We start from the raw sequence: 24,416 nt of genomic DNA on the forward strand, positions 1-24,416 counted from the left end.
GGGCCTGCATAGGTACATCACATGGGAGAGGCATAAAAGGATAAATTAGCTTAGGCAGAATGGCCATCTTAATTAGATTAACCCTCCCGAGAAGGGATATATTCAGAGAAGACCATCTTTTCAAGTCTGCCCCTGTTTTCAAAGTTGGAGTATAATTGTCCCTGTATAGGCTATTATAGTCCCTGTATAGGCTATTATAGTCTCATGAGATCCAAATATCTAAATATTTGAAACCAGATTCTGCTCTTTTAAAAAAGGTTGACCAGGGAAAGTCCTTTCAGGCCCCAGAAACATCAGTTCAGATTTATTAAAGTTGATTAGATATCCAGAAATTTTGTCAAACTGTTCTAGAAATGCCATCAATGCAGGCAAAGATCATGGCAAGTTAGTCACAAACCATTGCATCATCCGCATACATCGAAATTTAGAGACTCCTTATGACACCTTACCCCCTCTATCTGCTTGGATCTCCTAATCGCCTAAGGCAATGACTCTACTGCTAGATGGAACAGCAATGGAAAGAGGGGAAAACCCTGCCTTGATATCGAAGAGAGCTGATACCATCCCATTAGTCACCACCCTCGTCATATGATTCATATACATTTATCCAAGAAAAATTCCCGGGGTAACCCAAAATGTTCCAGTGCCACAAACATGTAAGACCAGGAGACCCTCTCAAATGCTTTATCAGCATCCATAGAAATCACTGCACCAGATATCCACTTTTGTTTAGCCCAGTGTATTATTTGAATCATCTCCTTGAATTATTTGTAGAGAGCCTCCCTTTAATGAATCCCGTTTGATCCGGATGAACTAGCATGGGTAACACCTCTTCGAGGCACACCTGTAAAATCTTAGCCAAAATTTTTGACAGCATTTATGAGAGAAATAAGTCAATAAGATGAGCATACCAGTGGGTCCCCTTGGCCTTATATATTAACACTATAAGTGCTTCTTTAAGAAAACCCACTCTAGTTCCTGGGGATCAGAGATAATTAAATAATTCACAGAGTTTAGGGACCAGTTCCTCTGCAAAAGCTTTATAAAATTCCAAGGGATATCTGTCAGGTCCTGGGCTTTTCCCTCCCGCCAACGCCTTCAGTGCCCTGGTTACGTCCAATGTGGTAATATCTGCTGACAACCACTCTATAGCCTCCAACTCCACCTGAGGCAAACCAAGAGTAGTCAAAAAAGCTGAAATATCCTGCCTCTCTGGCTCAGGTCGTATCTCATAAAAACTTTTAAAAAGTGGGAGGTAAACACCACAAGGATATCTTTTGGTGTTTGCTTAATATTCCCTTGGCCATCCCTGATACCATAAAGAGCTCTCCTTTCTCAATTGGATTGCTTTGTCTAACAAAGAGCCTGCCTTGTTACAGCACTCGTAATATCTTTGCTTCGTTAATCACATTGACTTTTCAATAGCGTCAACTTGCAATTATTTAAGCCTGTCCCATAGCATACAATTTTTTGTGTGTCTTATTGGAGCAGACTTTTTTGTGTTTGCTTTCCAGCAACTTAATTTGAGTTACCAATTCCTCCTGCTCAGTCTCTCTCTTTTTATTATGATGGCTAGCGTATATTACATGCCCACAAATCACTGCTTTTAGGGAACTCCCATCTCAGAGTTGGATTAAATTTGCCTGGAGGGTTAAGAGCCGCAAAATCCTCTATGACCCTCAATCTTTTCCCTAAAATCTTGTCTCCCTAGCAGAGACATGTTAAGCCTCCACAATATGGAAAGGACAAGGAGATTGCGTGGTGATCTGAAATGGTGCATCCTAAAATATCAGGTTTAAAATTTGACTTCACCATGCTCCTGCTGCATAAAAAGAAATCAATTTTGACTGAGTTTGGAATCTTGAAGAGAAATAAGTATAATTTCTGCTGCTTGGATTCTTCTCTCTCCAAACATTCACAGGGTCAAAGGTCTGCATCATATCTCTAATCCCCTTTCTACAGTCATCCAGTGCTCCAAACCTGTCATCAGCAGGGCAGACACATGCATTCCAGTCGCCACCCATACATACCCGTTTTGTATTATATCTTGTCAAGGCCTCCTGTAATTTAGCATAAAATGCAGCCTAACCAACGTTTGGCCCATAGACTAACATTATTGACTTCCCATATAGACTGCAATCTAAAATCACATATTGACCCTCTGGGTCACAACAAGAACTGTGCACTTGTAACGGAATGTTTTTATGGATTAGAAATCCCTGCATTTCAAAGAGAAGGAAGCCCACCCATGCCTTTTTCAATTTTTCATGCTCACTAGCCACTAAGTGAATCTCTTGTGTAAAAAAAAAAAAAGTAATATTTGCATCCCTCTGCTTCAAAAACTGCAGAATCCTAGATCTTTTCACTGGGAAAGAAATTCCCCATATGGTCAGAGACAATTTTAGCCTCAGCCACTGTCTGAAACTTTAACTTTCCCAAGTTTTACCCACTGGCAATACCATCTACCATGAACGACAGTAACCAGCCTCCTGAAAAAGAAAGTATAAGCCTTTGTATCATCTAATATAAACCCTTTCCTTATTCTCTTACCCCCAGCTACCCTCCAAAACCCACACCCCACCATACCCTCCCCATCCACCCTTAGGTCTACTCTTGTAGACCATAACAAGAAAGTTTAGCTTAACATTCTAGTCTCTGCAGGAGAGAGACTCATAACAGAACAAGTATCCTGTATATAACCTGTAGACGAATACATAGAGTGTAACCACGCAGCAAGCCCCAGAGGCAAAAAGTAGGCCTTGGGGATGCTAATCTGCACCAAAGTCAATAAAATAAAATAAATTACAAAAAATGTAAGTAGGAAAAAAACAGGGCAATATAAAGAAAAACAAGTATCTAAGAAATGTTTCACATAGTCTGTGCCTGGAAACACATCAGTACTGCAGCATCGCCTTGGAAGAGAAATCAAATGCACTGCTCCACCAGAACAAGACAACCATTATTACTATGCACTTGGAGTGCCAGAAAAGTGCCAGGAAATTCGCAGGGTGGGTTAAGACCCTTCAGCCATGCATCCCATATCACACTATTCCACCCTGCTATTATTGGACTCTCCACTCTGAGTCAATCATCAAGCCAAGTGCTTGCTTTCTGCATCTCTTCATAACCACCAGGTCCAGCAGGACAAGATAAACCACAAAAAAATAATCCAGCTCAGCAACTCGATATGTTGCAAAAATGAAAAACAAAAAAAATTGTAGACATTTGTCAAAAAAAAAAAAAACCACTTGATTAATCATCAGTTGAGGGACCCGTGCCATGCTGCTAGACAGTGCTTGCATACACTACCATTTCCCCTCCCCTGGCATATTTCAGCTTTCTCTCCCGCTTTCATCCATCAATGCCGCTGCAGGCTACCATTTTCACCTTCTGCTCCAACAATATCAGACAAAAATATTTTTGCCACCTCCACCGATTCAAAAAATATCTGTTTGCCCCGCCAGCATAACTTTGAGCCTTGCAGGGTAAAGCAGAGCATAGGAATATCCCCTGGCCCGCAATCCACATTTCACCTCCTGGAAGCTCACCCACTTCTTTTGTACATTAAGTGAAAAATCTTGAAAGAACAATCTTGTGGTATTATAAACAATAGATGACTGTGTTCAGGCTTTCACCATTATCCTTGCTTGATCAGCATAACTATGCATTTGAATGATTATGGTATGCAGTCTGCCGCCAGGCTCTGGAGGGGCCAAATCTCTATGCACTCTTGATTTTCATACAGCCTTTCAGAGACTCAAATCCCAGTACGTCTGGCAGCCATTTTGAAAAGATCACATGGTCTTTACCCTCCACATTAATCAGGCAAACCGATCACTCTGATGTTTTTCCGCCTACCTCTACTTTCCATGTCAACTTTCTCTAACAAAGATGCATGTTTTCTCTTCAACACGTCCACCTTGGATTTGGCCTGTGTCAGTGACATCTTGATCTCCTCAACCCAAGTCACCATCTCACTAATTCGCACAGAGTTGTCATGCACAGATGAGACTAGGGTTGCCACTTTCTCCAGCACAGCCACTAATTCAGTCGATGTTGTCCGATAGGTGTTGCGAGAATTTATCAAACATTTTTTGCAGTGTCGCTGTATGCTCTGTCAAAGCAAGGAGTTCCAGCCAGTCGTCCTCCGAGCCAGAATCAGTCGACAGGTATTCCATCTCAGCTGACAGTTTCTTCGATGACCGCTGACTTTTAGATGTTTTATCTGCCCACATCGCAGGTATAGACTTTAGATATCTTTTCCAAAAATATGCAATTAATTGCAGGAGAGAATATAATAAAACTGTGATTTTAAAGTAGGCTGAGGGAGCTACTCCTTTTCACATCTGCCTCTCAGCAGAGCATCAGGTGAACTAAAATAGCCTCTTTCATCTCACCATGCCAGTAATCATTTGGCCTTCCTTCCACCTTTCTTAATACATGGAGTACATCTGAACTACGCTTCTTAAGATAGTGTTTTTAAACAATGTCCATGCTGCTTGTTCACTTTTAACCTTTGCAGCTGCAACTTTCAGTTTTTTCTATTTTCTACATTTTATCAGTTTCCTGTTTCAAAATTCAGCATTAGAGCTGTAGATTTACATATTGTACCCCTTCCATTCATTAGTTAAAATTTGATCATGTTATGATTACTATTGTAAAGTGAGAAGGTTTCATGGGTAATGATTCAGATGGACTGAACCAAATCACGGTGAACCTAGAAAATGTGGTAGGCCTGATTGACAAACTGAAGAGTAGTAAATCACCCGGACCAGATGGTATACACCCCAGAGTTCTGAAGGAACTCAAAAATGAAATTTCAGACCTATTAGTAAAAATTTGTAACCTATCATTCAAAACATCCATTGTACCTGAAGACTGGAGGATAGCTAATGTAACCCCAATATTTAAAAAGGGCTCCAGGGGCGATCTGGGAAACTACAGACTGGTTAGTCTGACTTCAGTGCCAAGAAAAATTGTGGAAAGTGTTCTAAATATCAAAATCACAGAACATATAAGAAAGACATGGTTTAATGGAACAAAGTCAGCATGGCTTTACCCAAGGCAAGTCTTGCCTCACAAATCTGCTTCACTTTTTTGAAGGAGTTAATAAACATGTGGATAAAGGTGAACCGGTAGATGATGTATACTTGGATTTTCAGAAGGCGTTTGACAAAGTTCCTCAGGAGAGGCTTCTAGGAAAAGTAAAAAGTCATGGGATAGGTGGTGATGTCCTTTCGTGGATTACAAACTGGCTAAAAGACAGGAAACAGAGAGTAGGATTAAATGGACAATTTTCTCAGTGGAAGGAAATGGGCAGTGGAGTGCCTCAGGGATCTGTATTGGTACCCTTACTTTTCAATATGTTTATAAATGATCTGGAAAGAAATACAACGAGTGAGCTAAAATTTGCAGATGATACAAAATTGTTCAGAGTAGTTAAATCACAAGCAGATTGTGATAAACTGCAGGAAGACCTTGTGAGACTGGAAAATTGGGCATCCAAATGGCAGATGAAATTTAATGTGGATAAGTGCAAGGTGATGCAAATAGGGAAAAATAACCCATGCTATAGTTACATAATGTTAGGTTCCATATTAGGTGCTACCACCCAAGAAAGATCTAGGCGTCATAGTGGATAACACATTGAAATAGTCGGTTCAGTGAGCTGCGGCAGTCAAAAAAACAAACAGAATTTTGGGAATTATAAGAAAGGGAATGGTGAATAAAACAGAAAATGTCATAATGCCTCTATCGCTTCATGGTGAGAACGCACCTTGAATACTGTGTACAATTCTGGTCGCCGCATCTCAAAAAAAGATACAGTTGTGATGGAGAAGGTACAGAGAAGGGCGACCAAAATGATGAGGAGAATAGAACAGCTCCCCTATGAGGAAAAACTAAAGAGGTTAGGACTTTTCAGCTTGGAGAAGAGATGGCTGAGGGGGGATATGACAGAGGTGTTTAAAATCATGAGAGGTCTAGAACAGGTAGATGTGAATCGGTTATTTACTCTTTCAGATAATAGAAAGACTAGGGGGCACTCCATGAAGTTAGCATGTGGCACATTTAAAACTAATTGAAGAAAGTTCTTTTTCACTCAACGCACAATTAAACTCTGGAATTTGTTGCCAGAGGATGTGGTTAGTACAGTTAGTGTAGCTGTGTTTAAAAAAGGATTGGATAAGTTCTTGGAGAAGTCCATTACCTTCTATTAAGTTGACTTAGAAAATAGCCACTACTATTACTAGCAACAGTAACATGGAATAGACTTAGTGTTTGGGTACTTGCCAGGTTCCTATGGCCTGGATTGGATGCTGGGCTTGATGGATCCTTGGTCTGACCAAGTATGGCATGTACTTATGGCCTCACCACCGTTACCTCTCTCACCAAATTCTGCGTTCCACTAAGAATTAGATCTAAAATAGCTCCCTCTCTCGTCTGTTCCTGAAATAATTGCTCCATGAAGCAATCATTTATTCCATCCAGGAACTGTACATCTAGTATATCCTGATATTACTTTTACCCAGTCAACATTGGGATAATTGAAATCTCCCATTTTTACTGCACTGCCAAATTGGTTAGCTTCCCTCATTTCTCTTAGCATTTCATCATCATTTTGGCCAGGTGGACGGTAGAATACTCCTGTCACTATACTGTTACCCAACACACCATGGGATTTCTACCCATGTACATATTTATATGATCTTTACTCTGTTGGACTCCATGCCTTACTGGATATAAAGCATCACACCCCCACAAAGATGATCCTCCCTATCATTGCGATATAATTTATACCCTGATTATAGCACTGTCCCATTGGTTATCCTCCTTCCAACAAGTCTCTGAGATGTCAATTGTGTCTATCATCATCTAAAATAGCTCCCTCTCTTGTCTGTTCCTGAACTAATTGCTCCATGAAGCAATCATTTATTCTATCCAAGAACTGTGTTTTTCAGTTGATAGGGATAATTTGGAATCCTTTAGCTCAAGCGATTCTTTTCTTATAGGCACATAGACCACTTTTGCTTTTATTGGAACCTCTCTGTTGGGATGCTCTAACTCTCCTGTTTCATTAGTATCCTTCGAAGATACCTTCCTCCAAACCATGCACTGCTGAGTGACTGTCAGCTTTCCCCATTGTTCTAGTTTATAAGCTGCTCTCTCTCTCCATTTTAAAAGTTAGCATCATCAGCCTGGTTCCACTCTGGTTTAGGTAGAACACGTCCTTTTGGAAAAAACTACCCCTTCCCCAAAAGGTTGCCCAGTTCCTTACAAAACTGAAACCCTCTTCCCTGCACCATCATCTCATCCACACATTGAGACTCTGGAGCTCTGCCTGCTTCTGGGAACCTGCTCATGGAACAGGAAGCATTTCTGAAAATGCTACCCTGGAGGTTCTGGATTTCAGCTTTCTACCTAAAATCTTAAATTTGGCTTCCAGAACCTCCCTCCCGCATTTTCCTATGTTGTTAGTGCCCACATGTACCACAACAGCCAGCTCCTGCCCAGCACTGTCTAAAATCCTAGGTAACTCATGAGGTCCACCATCTTTGCACCAAGCAGGCAAGTAAACAGGCAGACCTCATGTCCACCAGCCACCCAGCTAGCTACATTTTTAATAATTGAACCACCAACTATGATGGCTGCCTTAACCCTTCCCTCCTGGGCAGTAGCCCTGGGAGATTCGTCCTCAGTATGAGAGAATAATGCATCACCTGGAGAGCATGTCCTTGCTACAGAATCACTTCCTGCTATACCAGGGTGATGCTCTCCAACCAGACCTTTCTGATCCAAGGCAGCACTGGGGCTGCCAGACTGGATTTGAGACTTGGCTACTATGTCCCTGAAGGTCTCATCAATGTACCTCTGTCTTCCTCGGCTCCTCCAGGTCTGCCACTCTAGGTACTCATTCTCTGCGAGCCAGGAACTTTTTGCAGCGTGTGCACACATACAACCCCTCACCAGCAGGTAAAAATTCACACATGTACCTAATGCAGAAAAGCCCCCCTCTTGCTGCTGAACTGCTGCCTTCATCTTAATTTTGTTGAGTTCATAGTTAAGTTTAGGTTGCTATGGGAGTTGGAATGTGTACAATTAGTATCCTTTAAATTTATAGATGTATTCACTAATTAATGTGGTAGTGACCTACAAGGGGATGATTAAACTCTCAATAAGGGCTGGTGCAATAGTATGATTTAGATAAGAGACTGGTTGATTTTTTAATGAGAAACTGTCTCTTGCCTATAAATCAAAGGATGAGCTAGGGGTGGAAGGGAAAGACACTAGAATTAACTCTCTCAGGTTTGCTTATTATCTCAGACACACTCAAACTCTAAAGAATATACCTCACTATTTCACATCTCTCCAAATTTTATTTATTTTTTTTTTTTAAGTCTTAAGAATTCCCAACGCTATACTTACTGAACCTCTTCAGTCACCAGCAAGATGATCTTCTCTCAATGCTACCACTGGATTGAGAGGTTTCAGCTGGGGCAATGGAGTCTGAAGCCCGGATCGCTCACTGTGGCTGCTGGAGTTCTCTCCAGGGGATGCTGGAAACAGTATGCAGATGATCCTTCTGGTCCTCTTCCACTGTAAGGTGTGCAGGGCCTGTGGAAGCAGGGGCTGTGGAGTTCAAAGTCTGGATCGCTCACTGCTACTTCAGGAGTCCTCTCCCAGGGGATGCTGGGAATAGTATGCAGATGAGCCTTCCTGTCCTCTTCTACTGCAATTAATTATAGACTGATTTTTAACTTACCATCTATGAGTAAATTGCTGGAAAAAATGTGTTTCAGCAATGGCAGGAATTTTTGATTGATAATGCTTTCATGATCCTCCTTTAGGTAACATCACAGTACAGAAAACTGATATCATTAATGAATGCTTTATTGTGTGAATTTAATAGTGGTTGTGCAGTGATTTTAGTGCTACTAGATGCATTTGATACAATTTCCTATTCTATTCTCTTGCAGGCCGATACAGTAAAGCGCGGTCGCGGTTACCCTACTTCTAACCCACTTCTAACTCACAATTTGGCCGCGTAAGTCCAACCCGCGATTCACTATCCCTTTTAACTCATCCTTACCGCTTCTTTAAATCAACCCTTTCCGCCCGCAGCATGTATATGAGATGTAAACGCTCCGATTAGCTATTCCCTCCCATACAGTAATGTGCACCCCGATTATCTCCTTTTTAACCTGTAGTTTTGCCGCGCGTTTAACCTGCTAACTTACCGCCTAACCTTACCCCTGCGTTAGTGTGGAGCGTCAGGTCACAGAGACAAAATTTCATGGGCAAATGACCCCCTCACCCCCCGGGACCCTTACCCTGGCGTTAGTGTGGTGTGACAGCAATAGGCAGGCTCCGGTCAAAATCCCCCCTCCCGAAGCAAGGCGCAGGGCGAAAATCGGCTCGACATGTCATTAAAACAAAAGTAAATAAAGTGTAATAAAAGTAAACTTACTGCATGTGAATTTTCTTTGAACGGTCCTCTCTCCCCTTCTCCCGAGGCGCGCACTGCGGCTCCCCTGCCTCCCGGGGGCAGCCGGCGGCGAAAGCGGCTTCCAGCAGCCCCCGCCGGCGAAGGTGGATGAATGGTCGCCCGTACACCTGGATGAATGCACGCCCACCGGCGAAAGTGAGTGAATTAATGCACGCCCGTACGCGGCAGGAGCCGGCGGGCGTGCAATCATTCACTCACCTTCGCCGGCGGGCATGCATTCATCCAGGCGGAGGGAGCCGGCAGCGAAAGCGGCTTCCAGCAGCCCCCGCCAGCGGTGAATGAATGCACGCCTGTGTACGCCTGTGCGTGCAATTTGGGAGCTCAAGGCGTGACGTCACGACGTTTGTCGTCACGACGTTTGCCGTCACGACGCGTGACGTCAGCGTTCGCTAATGCACTGCCTTGAGCGCCCAAATTGCACACACAGGCGTGCATTCATTAACCTTCGCCGGCGGCGGCAGGGGAGCCAAAGCGGCTTCCAGCAGCCCCCGCCGGCGAAGGTGAATGAATGCAATTTGGGCACTCAAGGCAGTACATTAGCGAACGCAGACGTCACAAGCCGTGACGCCAAACGTTGTGACGTCACGCCTTGAGCGACCAAATTGCACGCACAGGTGCACATTCATTCACCTTCGCCGGCGGGGGGCTAATGGAAGCCGCTTTGGCTCCCCTGCCCCCACCGGCTTTCGCGCCTGCTCCCCCTGGGAGGCAGGGGAGCCACAGTACACGCCTCGGGAGGAGAGAGAGAGAGAGAGAGAGAGAACTGTTCAAAGAAAATTCACATGCAGTAAGTTTACTTTTATCACACTTTATTCACTTTTGTTTTCATTCTCACCCTGCCTTGCTTCGGGAGGGGGGGAAGAGAGGACTCGCAATCCCCCCTGGTATCTGTCATTTCAAACGTCATTTGAAATGACATTTGAAATGACAGGTACCAGCGCACCCAGGATACTGTATAGGCGCTGTATAGCGCTCTATACAGTAAAATGGATTGCGCGGGCCTAATGCTTCACGGACACTTCTCGGACGCGGCTTGCATTTGCATGCTATTTCAATACAGTATCGAGCGGTAGGTGATCCGAACTGTGCGTGCGGCAAACGCGGGTGCGCCCGGCCAAAACGCACCTCTTCCTACCGCTCCTTACTGTATCGGCCTGTTGGAAAGGCTTCAATCAATAAGGGATCAGTGGTACTATGCTCTGATGTTTGAGCCTTTTCTAACAGACAGCAGAAGAATGGCATTACTGTAGTTCATTTTATTTTGTTTTTACTGTATTTTATCTGTCTTATTTAATTAATTTAAAGTCTATTTTAGTTTTTATGCTTTGCTGATTATTAAGTTTTATAGTATTTGTTTATGTATTGTATTTTCTTACATTAATTTATTGTTCACCGTTATGATGGTGTTATTGAAATGACGGTATAAAAAATAAACAAACCTTAAACCTTAAGTTTTCCCTTCTAAAAACACCTCTCACCATCAAGAAGTTAAAATTCATGTTCTACAAGGGCCTGCACTTTTGACCACCCTTTTTAATGTTTATCTAAGTACCCTAGGGAAGTTAATTTCTAGGTTTGGATTACAATATAAAATATATGTGATCTCATACAGGAAATGCTATTTTAGAAAATTGTATTGTGGGGATTCAGTCATGGATGCAGAAAATAAGTTCTCTCTGAATCTGAACAAGACAGAGGTGAGATGGCTGAGCTGAATGGCAAAAAAGAAATCACTAGGAGTGCCAGGGTTGTGTGTTGGTGAACATATTTATGTTAACATCTGAAGGGAATCATTACAGATTCTGCTTTAAGCTTCATGTAAGAGCAGCAGTGAAGGCTGGTTATTTTAAGTTGAGAATGTTAAAACATTTTAAATACCAGCTTCCTGTGACCGATTTTAAAATACTGGTGCAGGCATTGATTCTCTGTACTTTAAATTACTGTAATTCATTTTATATAGTTAGCATAGAGTTTACAGGCAATTCAAAATGCTGCTGCTTGCTAGATCACAGGCCTTTATAAATATGAGTACTGACAACCTATTTGCTTGACTTGCATTGGATGGCTGTGTGTGAGCCCAGTTTAAAGTTTTACTGATGGTGTTTAAGGCACTGAAAGAAAAGGGCCTAATATACTTGAAAAAGTTTTTGCACAAACATGTACTAACATGGGCATTGCACTCCTCTGAAAAGATGCTAATAGTTCCCCTTCATTCAAGGATTTTTATAGAAAGCATTCTCTGTGTTTTCCCTCACTTTGTGAAATGCTCTACCCCTAACTTTGAAGGAGGCGCCAAATGTTATCATTTTGAAAACTATTAAACACAAACTTGTGTAACCAACAGCCAAGTCTGTTACCATTAAGGCCTGGGTTAGCCCTTAAGTAATGGTGAATGGGGGGGGGGTGGGGGGGAGAGATCCATTCAAATTCAGCTCCTCCCTTTGTGGGGAGGGTGGTGGATGCCTGGAGTGCCCTTCCGGAGGAAGTGGTGAAGACCAGAACTGTGAAGGACTTCAAAAGGGCGTGGGATAAACAGTGTGGATCCATAAAGTCTAGAGGATGTGAATGAAGAGTGGGTGGCTCGCGGGAATGACGGCTACTACCTGGAGATAATACCCTTATTCAATAAACATACACATGGTTAATGCGACTCCAACATTGCTCTAAGCTTCAACGGCAAGAGGAAATGTGGAAAAAGATTTGCATTCACAAAAAGCGGGGAGTAGCTTGCTTGTTACGGCGGTTACTACTCCAAACCAAATAAGCCTGATACTTCACTTTCAATGCATAACCAAGCATAGCTCTCTGCTTCAACGGCCGGGGAGAAAGTCTGATACTTCGTGCATATCCAGCAAAGCTCTCTGCTTCAACGGCAGGTCGAATGAAGAAAAGTGGATCTATGTACAGACAACCACCAACAAGGACTGAATCACAGTCTGGGTAAACAAGCATGGGTGTAGCATGCTTATTGCGGCGGTTACTATCCCTAACTAATTAAGCTAGATATTTCACTTAGATGCAGCTCCAACACTGCTCTTTGCATTAATGGTGGGGGTGGAAGGGAAATACAACCAAAGGGTTACTAAGAGCCAAGAGTAACAGATAAGTATGAGAAAAAAAATAGTGTGAAGCTTGCTGGGCAGACTGGCTGGGCCGTTTGGTCTTCTTCTGCCGTCATTTCTATGTTTCTATGTTAGGCTTTATAACTGCTCTCGAGAAAGAAAGACAGGGACTGTGTGTAGTCCTTTATGGTTCTGGGAGAGTTAGAACGTAATCAAGGAGCTTAACCGGTTTTGTATTTTTCAGGCCCAGTCGGAGGAAGCAGGCTAACCCAGCCTGAGGATCCTGACCAGGGTTGGGAGGGTTTTCTTTGTAGTCTACTCACCAGCTGGTTGGGATATCTCTCCGTGTTGTTTTGGGGGGCTTTGAGATTTTCATGGTGGGAGCCTTGCTGGACACCTAGGCCTTTCCTGGATTCAGGTCACAGGGAACCTTGTGTTTGGGACGCCCAGGGATAGGGAAGATCTGCCCATCTGAGGTAGTGGACCTGCTGCTAGGATAAAACCCAGTGTTATTCTTAGTTAAACAGGAAAAGGACAGAGTTAAAAGATCCAGGAGGAAGATTATCTGACTGCCCTTCTCTCTTTCCTGCATTGAAGCAGGGTAAGTCACTTGCACCCAGGGATCCCTCCTATCAGGGGTCCAGAGGAGAGACAAACTGTGATAAACCTAAAAGGAATTTGCTAACCATGAGTAAAAACTATGAAGATCATGGAGGACACCCATTTGGAGTCTTCATCCCCCGGGGAGAGAGAAAATTTAGTCTCCATGCAAGGGCAGGATTTTGGCCATCTCTGGAAGGGGTTTCCCATGCAACATAGGGCTGCCCTGCTCCCAGGGACCTTCATTCCAACTAAACCAGGATGATGGACAGATCTCCGGCCTACATTTAAGACTCCTGCACAGACAGAAAGACAGTAAAAGAATCAAGGAAGCCTGTGGTATTGGACCTATATTTATTGTACCAGTTGCATCAATGTTAACTGTAAAAACTAATTTTCATACACTAACCCAAGTGACTCCAGAGTGTTTGTTTGGGCACAAAACACACAGTGAAGAAAATTGTATCTCTTCCAGGGACAAGCAGAGGGAAGTCAGCCACCCCAGCACTGGGCCTTGAAAGTTCACTCTTTCCACCCATAAAAAGGATTCACACCCCTGGGAAAAGAGTTGAATAGAAGAGCTAGCCAGGGACTCTGGTCCCCACCCATGCAGGACAAGCACACTGGGATGAGGTTATACTTATTTGTGCTGGCATTTCCTTCTATGGTTTGATTACATTACTTTTATTTTTGAACAGTTTTATTGCATATTATTGTGTATTTTTACTATTTTGAACGTATTTATGTTTTTATGTGATTTTATTTTAGCCATTTATGCCATTTTGTTATCCACTTTAGAACCTTGCAGCATAAAGTGGAATATAAATGAAATAATAAAATATATATTCTAGCTATAAGTTATGCACAAAGAGCGTATATTTTTCTGAGGGAAGAAAACTTTAGAGGAAGTCAAAGGGTTAGAATCAGCAGTAGCATTCAAAACTATTTCTTCACAGAAAGGGTGGTAGAGGCAAAGAACACAGCCTTCCAGTGGAACTAGTGGAAACAAAAACTAACACTTCAAAAAAAGGCATGGAATAAGCACGGGGGATCCTTAGTTAAGGAGAAATGAAAGAGATCAAATATGGTCCATGGCATTCTTAAAGGAAGTGAACTGGGTAGACTAGATGGGCCTTATGGTCCTTATCTGTGGTCAGATTCCCTGTTTATATATATTGCTGTCAACACTCCCATGCCACACTGAAGACATTTGAATTTGCACGTCCTGCATGGAAATAGAAGTCTGAGCACATGCGGAATTGGGCTGTTGGGCTCTTCTGAGATGGAAGGGGGGGGGGGGAAATCTGTGTGTTTTGGGACAGTCTCAAATGGCACAAGAAGAATCAGGAGGAGACAGCAGCTTTGGAGAAGGAAGGTTTCTTTTTCTACCAATGAGGAAGGAAATGTATGTTGGCAAGAGTAAGTGGAGATGACAGGGTAAGGAAAGCAGGAACTTTTTTTTTTTTTTTACACAAAAACAATCATACTTTTAAACAGATGGTTCTCTGCTTTTAGTATGCAATCATGTTCTGAGACTTTCCAATTGCTACACTGGAACTGTAATTTGGTCTAAAAAAACAAAAAACAAAAACAAAACATCACTAGGACGACTAACATCACAGAGCTGATTTCCCCAATCATAATTCTTTTTGAGTCTTGTTTTTATAGCCAAAAGGGACACCAGATTAAATGAAAGTGCAACAAGTGGATTACCTAAATTGTTTACTCAGTCCACAGAACATCCTGCTTCACTTCCAGCAACTCACTTCCCTTGCAAACACAATTAAATTTTATACCTTGCTATCAAAAGGGGATGCAGAAGAGAAGAAAATCACCAGTCACAAGTATGACACACACCTCTGATATTCTTCTCTGGTCTGTCTTTGTTTCCAAACTAACTTATCATAATTAAGATACTCTAATTATCCCCCTTTGACTTTTCTCTCTGCTTCCAAAACCCATACCATAGATTCTCACAAAGAGCAGCTCCTTTTCAAAAATAAACTGTCATTTCAGACTATGGTCTGTTGTCTTTTCTCGTTTCTCCTGCCTCCTATGGAACCAAGATTCAGTTCCCAGAATTTAGATGTCTGGCATGCAGAAGGGAAAAAAAAATACAATCTTTGAAATAGAAATGGATTACAGCTCAGAGAGAAAAATAAAACCATGCAAAGAAAAAAGTACAGTAGGAGCCAGAAAAAAAAATTCAATCATTAGTAAAAGGTACTGTAAACATGATAAGGAGAATGGAACAGCTCCCCTATGAGGAAAGACTAAAGAAGTTAGGACTTTTCAGCTTGGAGAAGAGACAGCTGAGGGGGGATATGAGAGGTGTTTAAAATCATGAGAGGTCTAGAATGGGTAGATGGGAATCGGTTATTTACTCTTTCGGATAATAGAAAGACTAGGGGGCACTCCATGAAGTTAGCATGGGGCACATTTAAAACTAATCGGAGAAAGTTCTTTTTTACTCAACGCACAATTAAACTCTGGAATTTGTTGCCAGAGGATGTGGTTAGTGCAGTTAGTATAGCGGTGTTTAAAAAAGGATTGGATAAGTTCTTGGAGAAGTCCATTACCTGCTATTAATTAAGCTGACTTAGAAAATAGCCACTGCTATTACTAGCAACAGTAACATGGAATAGACTTAGTTTTTGGGTTCTTGCCAGGTTCTTATGGCCTGGATTGGCCACTGTTGGAAACAGGATGCTGGGCTTGATGGACCCTTGGTCTGACCCAGTATGGCATGTTCTTATGTTCATATAACAAAATCTTGCCAAGGAACTGATGGAAAACATGGCATAGAGGGTTTTTTTTGTTTGTTTGTTTTTATCATGGCAGTTTCTTCCTAGACCTTTCAGTCTGCAGCTCAATTAGAATGTCTCTGTACTGGGAGCACCAGTACTATAAACTACCCAGAGTTTTCTTCCCCTCCCCCATTTTCATCCTTGCTCCCATCTAATCCTGCTGTCACTAAGAGCCATATCAATCGCTGGTCCCCAGTTATGGGATTCACACCCGCAAGCGTTAAGGAAGGAGCCAAGCAGCAGATCATTCAAGAAGGGCATTAAAAGCTGCCTCTTTCAACAGGCTTTTACCTAACATCTAGTTATATATTTAATTCCTTAATTGCCATACCCACATCTCATTTAACCAATTTCCAGGTCTATTAAGAACTCTAGATAGTTTTTAACTGTATTTTATAATACTGAATTGTATTTTATGATGTCAATTTTATTGTATTTAATGTTTATTGTGATGAGTTTTATTGAATTCTATGCCTTATTTATTGTAAACCGATGTGATATACCATATGAACGTCGGAATATAAAAACAATGAATTTAATTAAGACAATCTTAGCCAAAGCACAGCAAATCATGGCTCCCTTCAGAACCCAGTACAGATGCCCCCTCCCAAGTCTGGTCATTGAGTTTTACTGCTCCCCTCCCTTTCTCAAGGGGCAGTCAACACTGTCTCCCTCCCCCACATCCTTCAGCCAGCCTTTGTAATAGAGACCAGGGCTTGGGAATTTTGGCTTCAATATCTTATAAGGCAATAACTAACTACTGAAAGCAGAAGCACTGCTCTGTATAACATTCTCAACAAAAAATAAATAAAATACATTAATTCTTTGCCAACCATTTCAATTCCATTATAAAGTGTGTATACACAGATACCTATAAATCAATAAAGCCAGGCACTTAAGACTTTTACAAATCCAATAAGAAATAGTAGAAATAGCAATACAAGAGTCTGAGGCAAAAGCTGGGTGCTCCTAACACCCCGTAGCCCTTTACTGTTATTATAAACCCAAGCTTCAGTTTGAAATGAAAAAAAAAAAAAAAAGGAAATAATTTAAATGTTTTTAGAGATTTGCCTTGTGGCAGAGGCATTTTTCCAATCTGCTGAGAACAACAGGACTGAAGGAGTTTGCACCTTTAGGTCATCAATTTAAATCTGACTCAGGCTGATGATAAGCAAAAATCATTACCATCTGAAAAGCTGTCTGGTGGCCAAAATGAAATAAATTGGTGGTCTCGGTCCACTTCACAATGGATAGGTGCCTAAATCTAGCACATTTGTTACTAACTGGCACCACTGCTGGCAGTCTCAGCAAAGAGGCCAAAGATTACATATAGGCATAGAGGCTGAAGGGCTCATTTATCCCTAGAGGAGGCCCATCCAGAGCAGGGTTGAAGCACATTGCAGGGAAGGAAGCTTGCACTGCTCCAGTTCCAAGCTATACCTATTTGCAGATAAAGGATTTCAGATTGAACCCCTCCCTTCCCCCCAGAAAAGTACAAAATACTAAGTTGTGGGACATTAAGAGAGGCCAAAGAGACAGAGTAAATAAGTCAACTAAAATTCTCATATTCAAGAGCAGCAGATGAACCAAATTAGATTACTATTTGCAGGAACCTGTTGAATCTCCCAGATGCCTTTAGTCACTGTCCTCCTTCTCAATGCAAACCCAACACACCCATCCACAGCACTTCATTCCCTTTGCCTCAGCTTGTATCCAGCATACTCTGACCCCCCTCCCCATCTGAGCACTCCCTCCTCCCTTTCTCCATCAGCAGCTTAGTCCCAGCATGCTCTGCCCCCCCTTCAGCACAACCCAGCACACCAATCCCCCTTTCCTTAACATGACCCCATCAGACTGTGACCCACCATCTCCAGCTTGACCACAGCACGGTGACCTGCTGAATCCCAACTTGCCCTGCCCCAGCTTACCCTTCCCCACCCCCCCCAACCCAAATTGAACACACTGTCTCCCCCCCCCCCACACCACCACAAGCTGGATCCCAACATACACTGACCCTCCCTCACACACGAACCTGAATTCAGAACTCCCTGTCCCTATCCCAGCAAACTTTGACCCTCCTCCCATTTGCTGAAAGGGGAAAAGACAAAAGGTACCCCTCCCCCTGCTCACCAAACCCATTTAAACAAACATCACCAGTCCCACCAACTTCCTTCCACCCCCATCCTTACCCCAGCGCAACTCTGCAGAACTGATCCCTAGTCACTCCTGCCTGCTGCTCTTGCCTTCCAAAATAGCCACTGGTCAACCCAAAGCTGGCGCCATTTTATTCTACAAGAGAATATTACTGCACAATATAATGGTGCCAGCCTCAGAATTAACAGCAGCCGTTTTGCAAAACCGTAACTGCTGGCCAAGAGCAACTATGGATTACTCAGGCCCCTCTGAAGACCCAGACCCGCAATGGGGCTGGAGGGTCCTAGGGTGCCTGCATGGCTTTTATTTACATGGGTTTGGTGGGGGAGGAAGAAGGAATTGAAAAGTTGGAGGAGGAGGTAGGAACAATGGAGGATGGCTCCTGTCCCCAGAACCCCTGCAGATGCACGATGTGGTAATAGCTGGGGTGATGAGGTGTTGAGGAGGAAGGGTGAAGAGAACGGTTTTGGTTTAAGTGGTTTCGTGTGCGAGGGGGGGACCACAGTCCAACCCACTAACCCATTATTTATATTTTAAAATGTCTTGGTTAGTAGCCAGTGGGAAGCATAGGCACACCCCACCAGTCACCAAGACTGGATATAAATGCAGATTTGTTTGATTTTTTTTCATTGAACACCACTACTCTGTTTCTCTTACTGAACAACTGAGTGATTATGGAAAACTATGAAATTAATGAGCTCTGAAAGCAAGCCAATGAGAAGTGTTTGATCATGTAAGAACAGCTACATGTTTCTCCATATTCACATTAGCTGTATCCTTTGAAGTTTTTTTTATTTTTTTTATTTTAGGAGTTTCAAAACACTTCTATTACTGCTATTTACAAAATGTCCAGCAATAGATTGCTACACCGAAGGGGTACTTTTTTTTCTTTAATCAAATGAAACATGGTAGACAAGGTCATTCTTATTAAATACAGGGTAGTAATGTATCTCTACTACAGCAGTGACTGCTTTATCAGAATATCCTGAATCTGACATGCATATGTAGATCTTTAGTCCATAAAAACATGCAAGTTTTCTTAAAATACTTGAATTTTTATGGCATCTTTCATGTGAACAGGATTCCAAACACCTTAATAGTTAAAAAAAATATACAAGCAGCCATCTCTGGAACAGCATATTTTTGGAACCCAGACTGCATGAAAGCTTCTAAAGAAGTAGGGACAGAAAAAGAATCAAGTTATTACCACCTAATTACAGTGGAGTTAACTGAAGTGCAGGGTTTCAAAGTGACTTGCTCAAGGTCATTCAGAGAAATCAACAACAGAAAAGATGTGTACTTGCATCCTAGGCATCCTCCGGACTCTCACTTCACTGCTCTCACTGATAACACTTATTCCCATTTTAGCACAAAGCACATTCCAGGACCGGGGTCAGGGAGGGGTAAGAGGGTCTTAATTTCAGTTAAACCACGAAACTCTCAGATCATAATCAAAAACGTGAATAAGATGTGATATTTCGCCCTCATAATGCCGTGGCTATCTCAGTTACATTCCAATGGCATCATGGCTTTACAGGATTTGAGAGACATTCAGTTATCTGCAGCTCGGCTCCGGAAAACCAGTCTCATGATGCTACGTGTAGACAAAGGGGTACAACTGGCATCACCCTACACCCCCTGTCACTCCACGAGAGATAACATGGGTCAAAAAAAAAAAAAATCAATACATGTATAATCTATAAGGCTGAAGCTGCAAAGAGGATGAATGCAACTGCTGCCCAGGCAAGTGAGTTAAATAAACTGTGAACTAAAGAAGAATTCACAGCTGGCTTGGCACCATAAGGTGACATTCAAAAGCCACCGTCAAAATACAGTATTCTTTACAAGGCTGTGTTAACCACAAGCCCATAGAGAACTTACCCTCCCCCAACCCCTTGTAAAATGAGCCGTCATGCTTCTTCCACCTTTTCCTTAGGACATGGGGTTCCACATGCATCAGGTTTCACTGTTTGAAAATATATTACACCCCAGAAGGACACCAGGAGCAGTGCTCACTAGCCAGGTGCTCACATATATACACAGGCAACTCAACTCACACTTGCATTAACATACCCGTAACTGTACAGTTACTTATTTTAATACTGATGCACATGAACAAAAAAGCAATACAACCAACAGACCATAACTGCAATAATTTTTTTTTTTTTTAAAGGATTTAGGGAAAGAGGATTAATGCACAGCTTCAATAGTATTAGCAATAGGTTCAAATAGGGTGTCTACAGAGCTGGAGCTGATCTTAGCATTAGATGTAATGAACTAGCTTGTAACACTTATGCAGGAGAGATTAATGTGGCTTTACCTGATACTCATTCGGCCAGAAGGTGCTAACAGCCAGTTCAGCCCGAAGCCAGTCCCTGCTGGTGGAGCCAGTTACATTCCAAATGGGGTTAGCGAGGGGCCCCTTGTTCACCCGCACAAAGATATTGAGTGTCCCTGGGCTGACCCCGCTCTGGCTGTAGAGCAAATAGTTGAAGTCGATGCAGTGAGTGTCATTCTCCTTCATTGTCGGGAGTTGCAGTCGTGCCTTTTCTCCAGGATCATGTCTGGCAGATTCCACTATCATGTATGAGCCTGAAAGGCAAAATGGGACAGAAAAAGAAAGATTAGTGGAAAAAGAAACAAGGTGAGATTTCTGAGGGGGGGGGAGGGAGGGGGAATGAGAAAAGGAATGGGTGAAAAAAAAATTGTGTAAAGTGAATTCTACTTAGATAACAGGAACACACAAAAAAGCGTCAATGGGAATGGAAAGCAGCAGGGCTCTCCATAGACAGTGTCACATTAGACAGCTCACAGGATAGCCCCACGAGCCGTGACACTCACCCCCTGCGCTGACAGTCTTTGCAGCAGGAAGATGCCGAGTTTCACGGCAGGATGCCACCATTGCCTGCCCCCACCCTCCGGCTTGGCACACATGCCCAATGCACTCACATTTAAAGGGCACACGACAGGAACCAGGCCGCAGTACCCATGTATACTGTCATGGACCTAGCACTATTTAAGGGCCTGCCAGACCTTTTCCCTTTACTTCAGCAACAGGTCCCTCTGGTGCTTGATTCCAGTGCATGTTGCTTTTCCATCTACCTTGCCATTCCTTTTATGCCTTACCTGCTTCCTTCCTTGCCTTTGCCTCGTCTATGCCTTGACCACCTTGTTATCTGTCTTCTCTATCTTGTCCATTGTTCCTTGTACCCTCGGCTTGATTTCCTGAACTTTGACCCTGGCTTGGACTCAGATCTTCGTTGATTGCTGCCTGGAATTCACCACACGCTTTTGGGCCCGACCTCACTCTGCCACCTGCCCTGACCTCGGACTTGTTCTCAGTTGCTGCCCGTGGCCTGCATCGACCCCTGGCTTGCCTACCATCTCTGTTGTCTGCTGCCTGCCCTGACCTATGCTCTGCTTTGGACTGCCCCAAGGACCCACCTAAGACCTGCTGACCAGAGGTTAGGATCAAATGGTCAGTTTTCTGAAATGGAGAAATGTTGTTAGTGGAGTGCCCTAGGGGTCTATATTGGGACCTATGCCATTTAGCATATTCATAAATGATCTGGAAAAAGGGATTAAGTGAGGTGACCAAATTTGTAGATGACACACAATTATAATCAAGTCATTAAAGCAGCAATGGATTGTGAAGAACTGGAGACTAGGTTTGCATTAAATGCCAGATGCAAATTAATGTGAACAAATACAAGGTATTGCACATAGGGAAATTATAATCCCAAACTACAGGTACACAAAAGCTGGGTTCCACGTTAGGAGTCACCACCCAGAAAAAAAAAAATAAAAAAGGTCCTGGTAGTCCTTGTGGATAATATCTTGAAATCTTCGACTCAGTGTGCAGCGGCAGTCAAAAAGGCGAACAGTATGTTAGGAATTATTTGGACAAAAATAGAGAATAAATCTGAGAATATCTTAATGCCCATGTATAGATCCATGACTTGACCAAACCTTGAGTATTGTGTGCAATTCTGTTCTCCCCATCTCAAAGACGAAATAGTGGAAATAGAAAAGTTGCAGAGAATAACCACAAAATGATAAAGGAGATGCAAAAGCTCCTGTGGTGGACTGAGCGGTAGACAAGCTTGATAGCAGCCAGAGGAAACGAAAGGTAGACTGACTGTTGCTGAAGTGCACTTTATTTACAGCATAAAGAGCTTCATAGAAACATAGAAATGACGGCAGAAGAAGACCAAACGGCCCATCCAGTTTGCCCAGCAAGCTTCACACACATTTTTTCTCTCATACTTATCTGTTTCTCTTAGCTCTTGGTTCTATTTCCTTTCCACCACCACCATTAATGTAGAAAGCAGTGATGGAGCTGCATCCAAGTGAAATATCTAGCTTGATTAGTTAGGGGTAGTAGGGGTAGTAACCGCCGCAATAAGCAAGCTACACCCATGCTTATTTGTTTTACCTAGACTATGTTATACAGCCCTTATTGGTTGTTTTTCTTCTCCCCTGCCGTTGAAGCAGGGAGCAGAGAGCAGCTTCAACACAAAGGGCTGCATTACACCTTCACTTCAGGAGCACTATGAAAACGTGCCTCACCTTAGGTCAGGTGTGGCACAGTCCTTTGATACGGGAGGGCTTTACACACGGTCGCTCTATTTTTGCTTCCCTGGGCCTCCCCAAGCTCTTTGGGCCCTGCCATCTTAAGCCAGGCTAAAGGGAAGTCTCCAGACCAGAATCCCTTGCAGTGCTGATCCTTAAGGACAGGAGCAGATATACCTGTGGCCAGTCCTTTAAGGGAGTTTCTTATGGACTCTCTCACAGCTCCCTTATGGAGAAAGGCTAAACAGATTAGGGCTCTTTGGCTTGGAAAAGATGGCAGAGAGGATATGACAGATTTATAAAACCCTAAGTGGGGTGGAACAGAAATTGGGAATGGTTATTTACCCTTTGAAACATTCCATTGGGATAATCCATGAAGCCAGCAACTAGCAGCTTTAAAACAAATTATAGAAAATATTTTTTCACTCGGCGCATAATCAAGTTTTGGAATCTGTTGCCGGAGGATGTGGTCAAAGCAACTAACATAGTGGGGTTCCAAAAAGCGTTAGAGACATTCCTGAAGGAAAAGTCCATAAACAGTTGTTAGCCAGATAGAATTGGTAAAGCCAGTACTTATCCCTGGGAATGAGATACACGAAATAAATTAACTATTGGGGATCTGATGGGTACTTGTTTTCTGGTTTACGTTTTACGGTTTATGTTTTACTGTAACCCGCTCCCAAACTTTGGAGGCATGGGCTATAAATGATCTTAAACAAATACTTGTGGCCTGGAGTGGCCACATTTAGAGACAGAATGTTTATGTTAGGCTCAATGGACCGAGGTCTGATCCAGCATGGCAATTCTTATTTATTTTAAGGATTTTCTTTACCGACATTCGTCAGAGACATGCCGGTTTACAATGCAAAAACAGGGAGAAGTAGAAAGAGAAATCGGTTACAAAAAATATGGATTCGCAGAATAGGAGAAGTGAGCGTGCAAAGGATAGAGAGAGAGTGCTAGATGCATGGAGAGGCAGGGATAGATGCATACGTAGGAAATCATAAATAACTAACAAACTAAGACAGCATTTTACAACAGCGGTAGCGTTATAAAACTATAGTCAATATAACAATATAATAGTAGATAACTATTTACAAGTCATGTGTCAACGTCTTGATTTGCGTAAGGGAGAGGCAGGTGAAAAGTTAGCTAGGGTGTTCAAAATATTATGTGTAAATAGATTGTAATGGGCAGGAAACATCCAGGGAGGGCAGGTGAGGTTGTGTAGAGATGATCCAGTGGAAGTTGAGCTGCGTGGGGTTAGGGGTAGGCTTATTTTCTTACGTCATACCTCTTTAATGTGATCTAACTTCAGCAGCAGGACACCTGAGCTCATGGGCTAAAGTGTTCTGCTCCGATATTTATTTATGTATTTAAAAGTATTTATATACCGCTTTTTAAAATAAAATTTTATCAAAACGGTTTACAACATGTTAAAATAAAGTAAAAATAAATATAACTAAAATAAACTTAAAATACATAAATTTAACTAAATAGCTAGATAAATGTTAGCTAAAACAAATTATTAAATAACAAAATAATAATAATGGTAACATGCCATGGGTAAAGAGTAGGGAGGGTAAAAGGGATGGAGGGGGGGAGGAGAGGGGGGGGGTAGCAACTTATCGAATTGTAATGTCCTAGAAAGAACACGGATGGGATAATAGAAGAGAGACGATAATGTAATATGTATCTGATGAGAGAAATTTAGGG

The 24,416-nt window shown here is 42.5% G+C and overlaps 1 protein-coding gene across 4 annotated transcripts in view; it reads right to left on the reverse strand.

The window, feature by feature from the left end:
- PTPRK (protein tyrosine phosphatase receptor type K) overlaps positions 1–24,416 on the reverse strand; it is a 1,381,492-nt gene that overhangs the window by 935,525 nt on the left and 421,551 nt on the right. For all 4 annotated transcript variants that reach the window (XM_029594541.1, XM_029594542.1, XM_029594544.1 and 1 more), the window contains exon 3: positions 20,449–20,720. In XM_029594541.1, the coding sequence (XP_029450401.1) occupies positions 20,449–20,720 (272 nt within the window). The remainder of the gene's footprint in view (positions 1–20,448; positions 20,721–24,416) is intronic.

Source organism: Rhinatrema bivittatum, chromosome 3 (assembly GCF_901001135.1).
Source record: "Rhinatrema bivittatum chromosome 3, aRhiBiv1.1, whole genome shotgun sequence".
NCBI classification, from domain to species: domain Eukaryota; kingdom Metazoa; phylum Chordata; class Amphibia; order Gymnophiona; family Rhinatrematidae; genus Rhinatrema; species Rhinatrema bivittatum.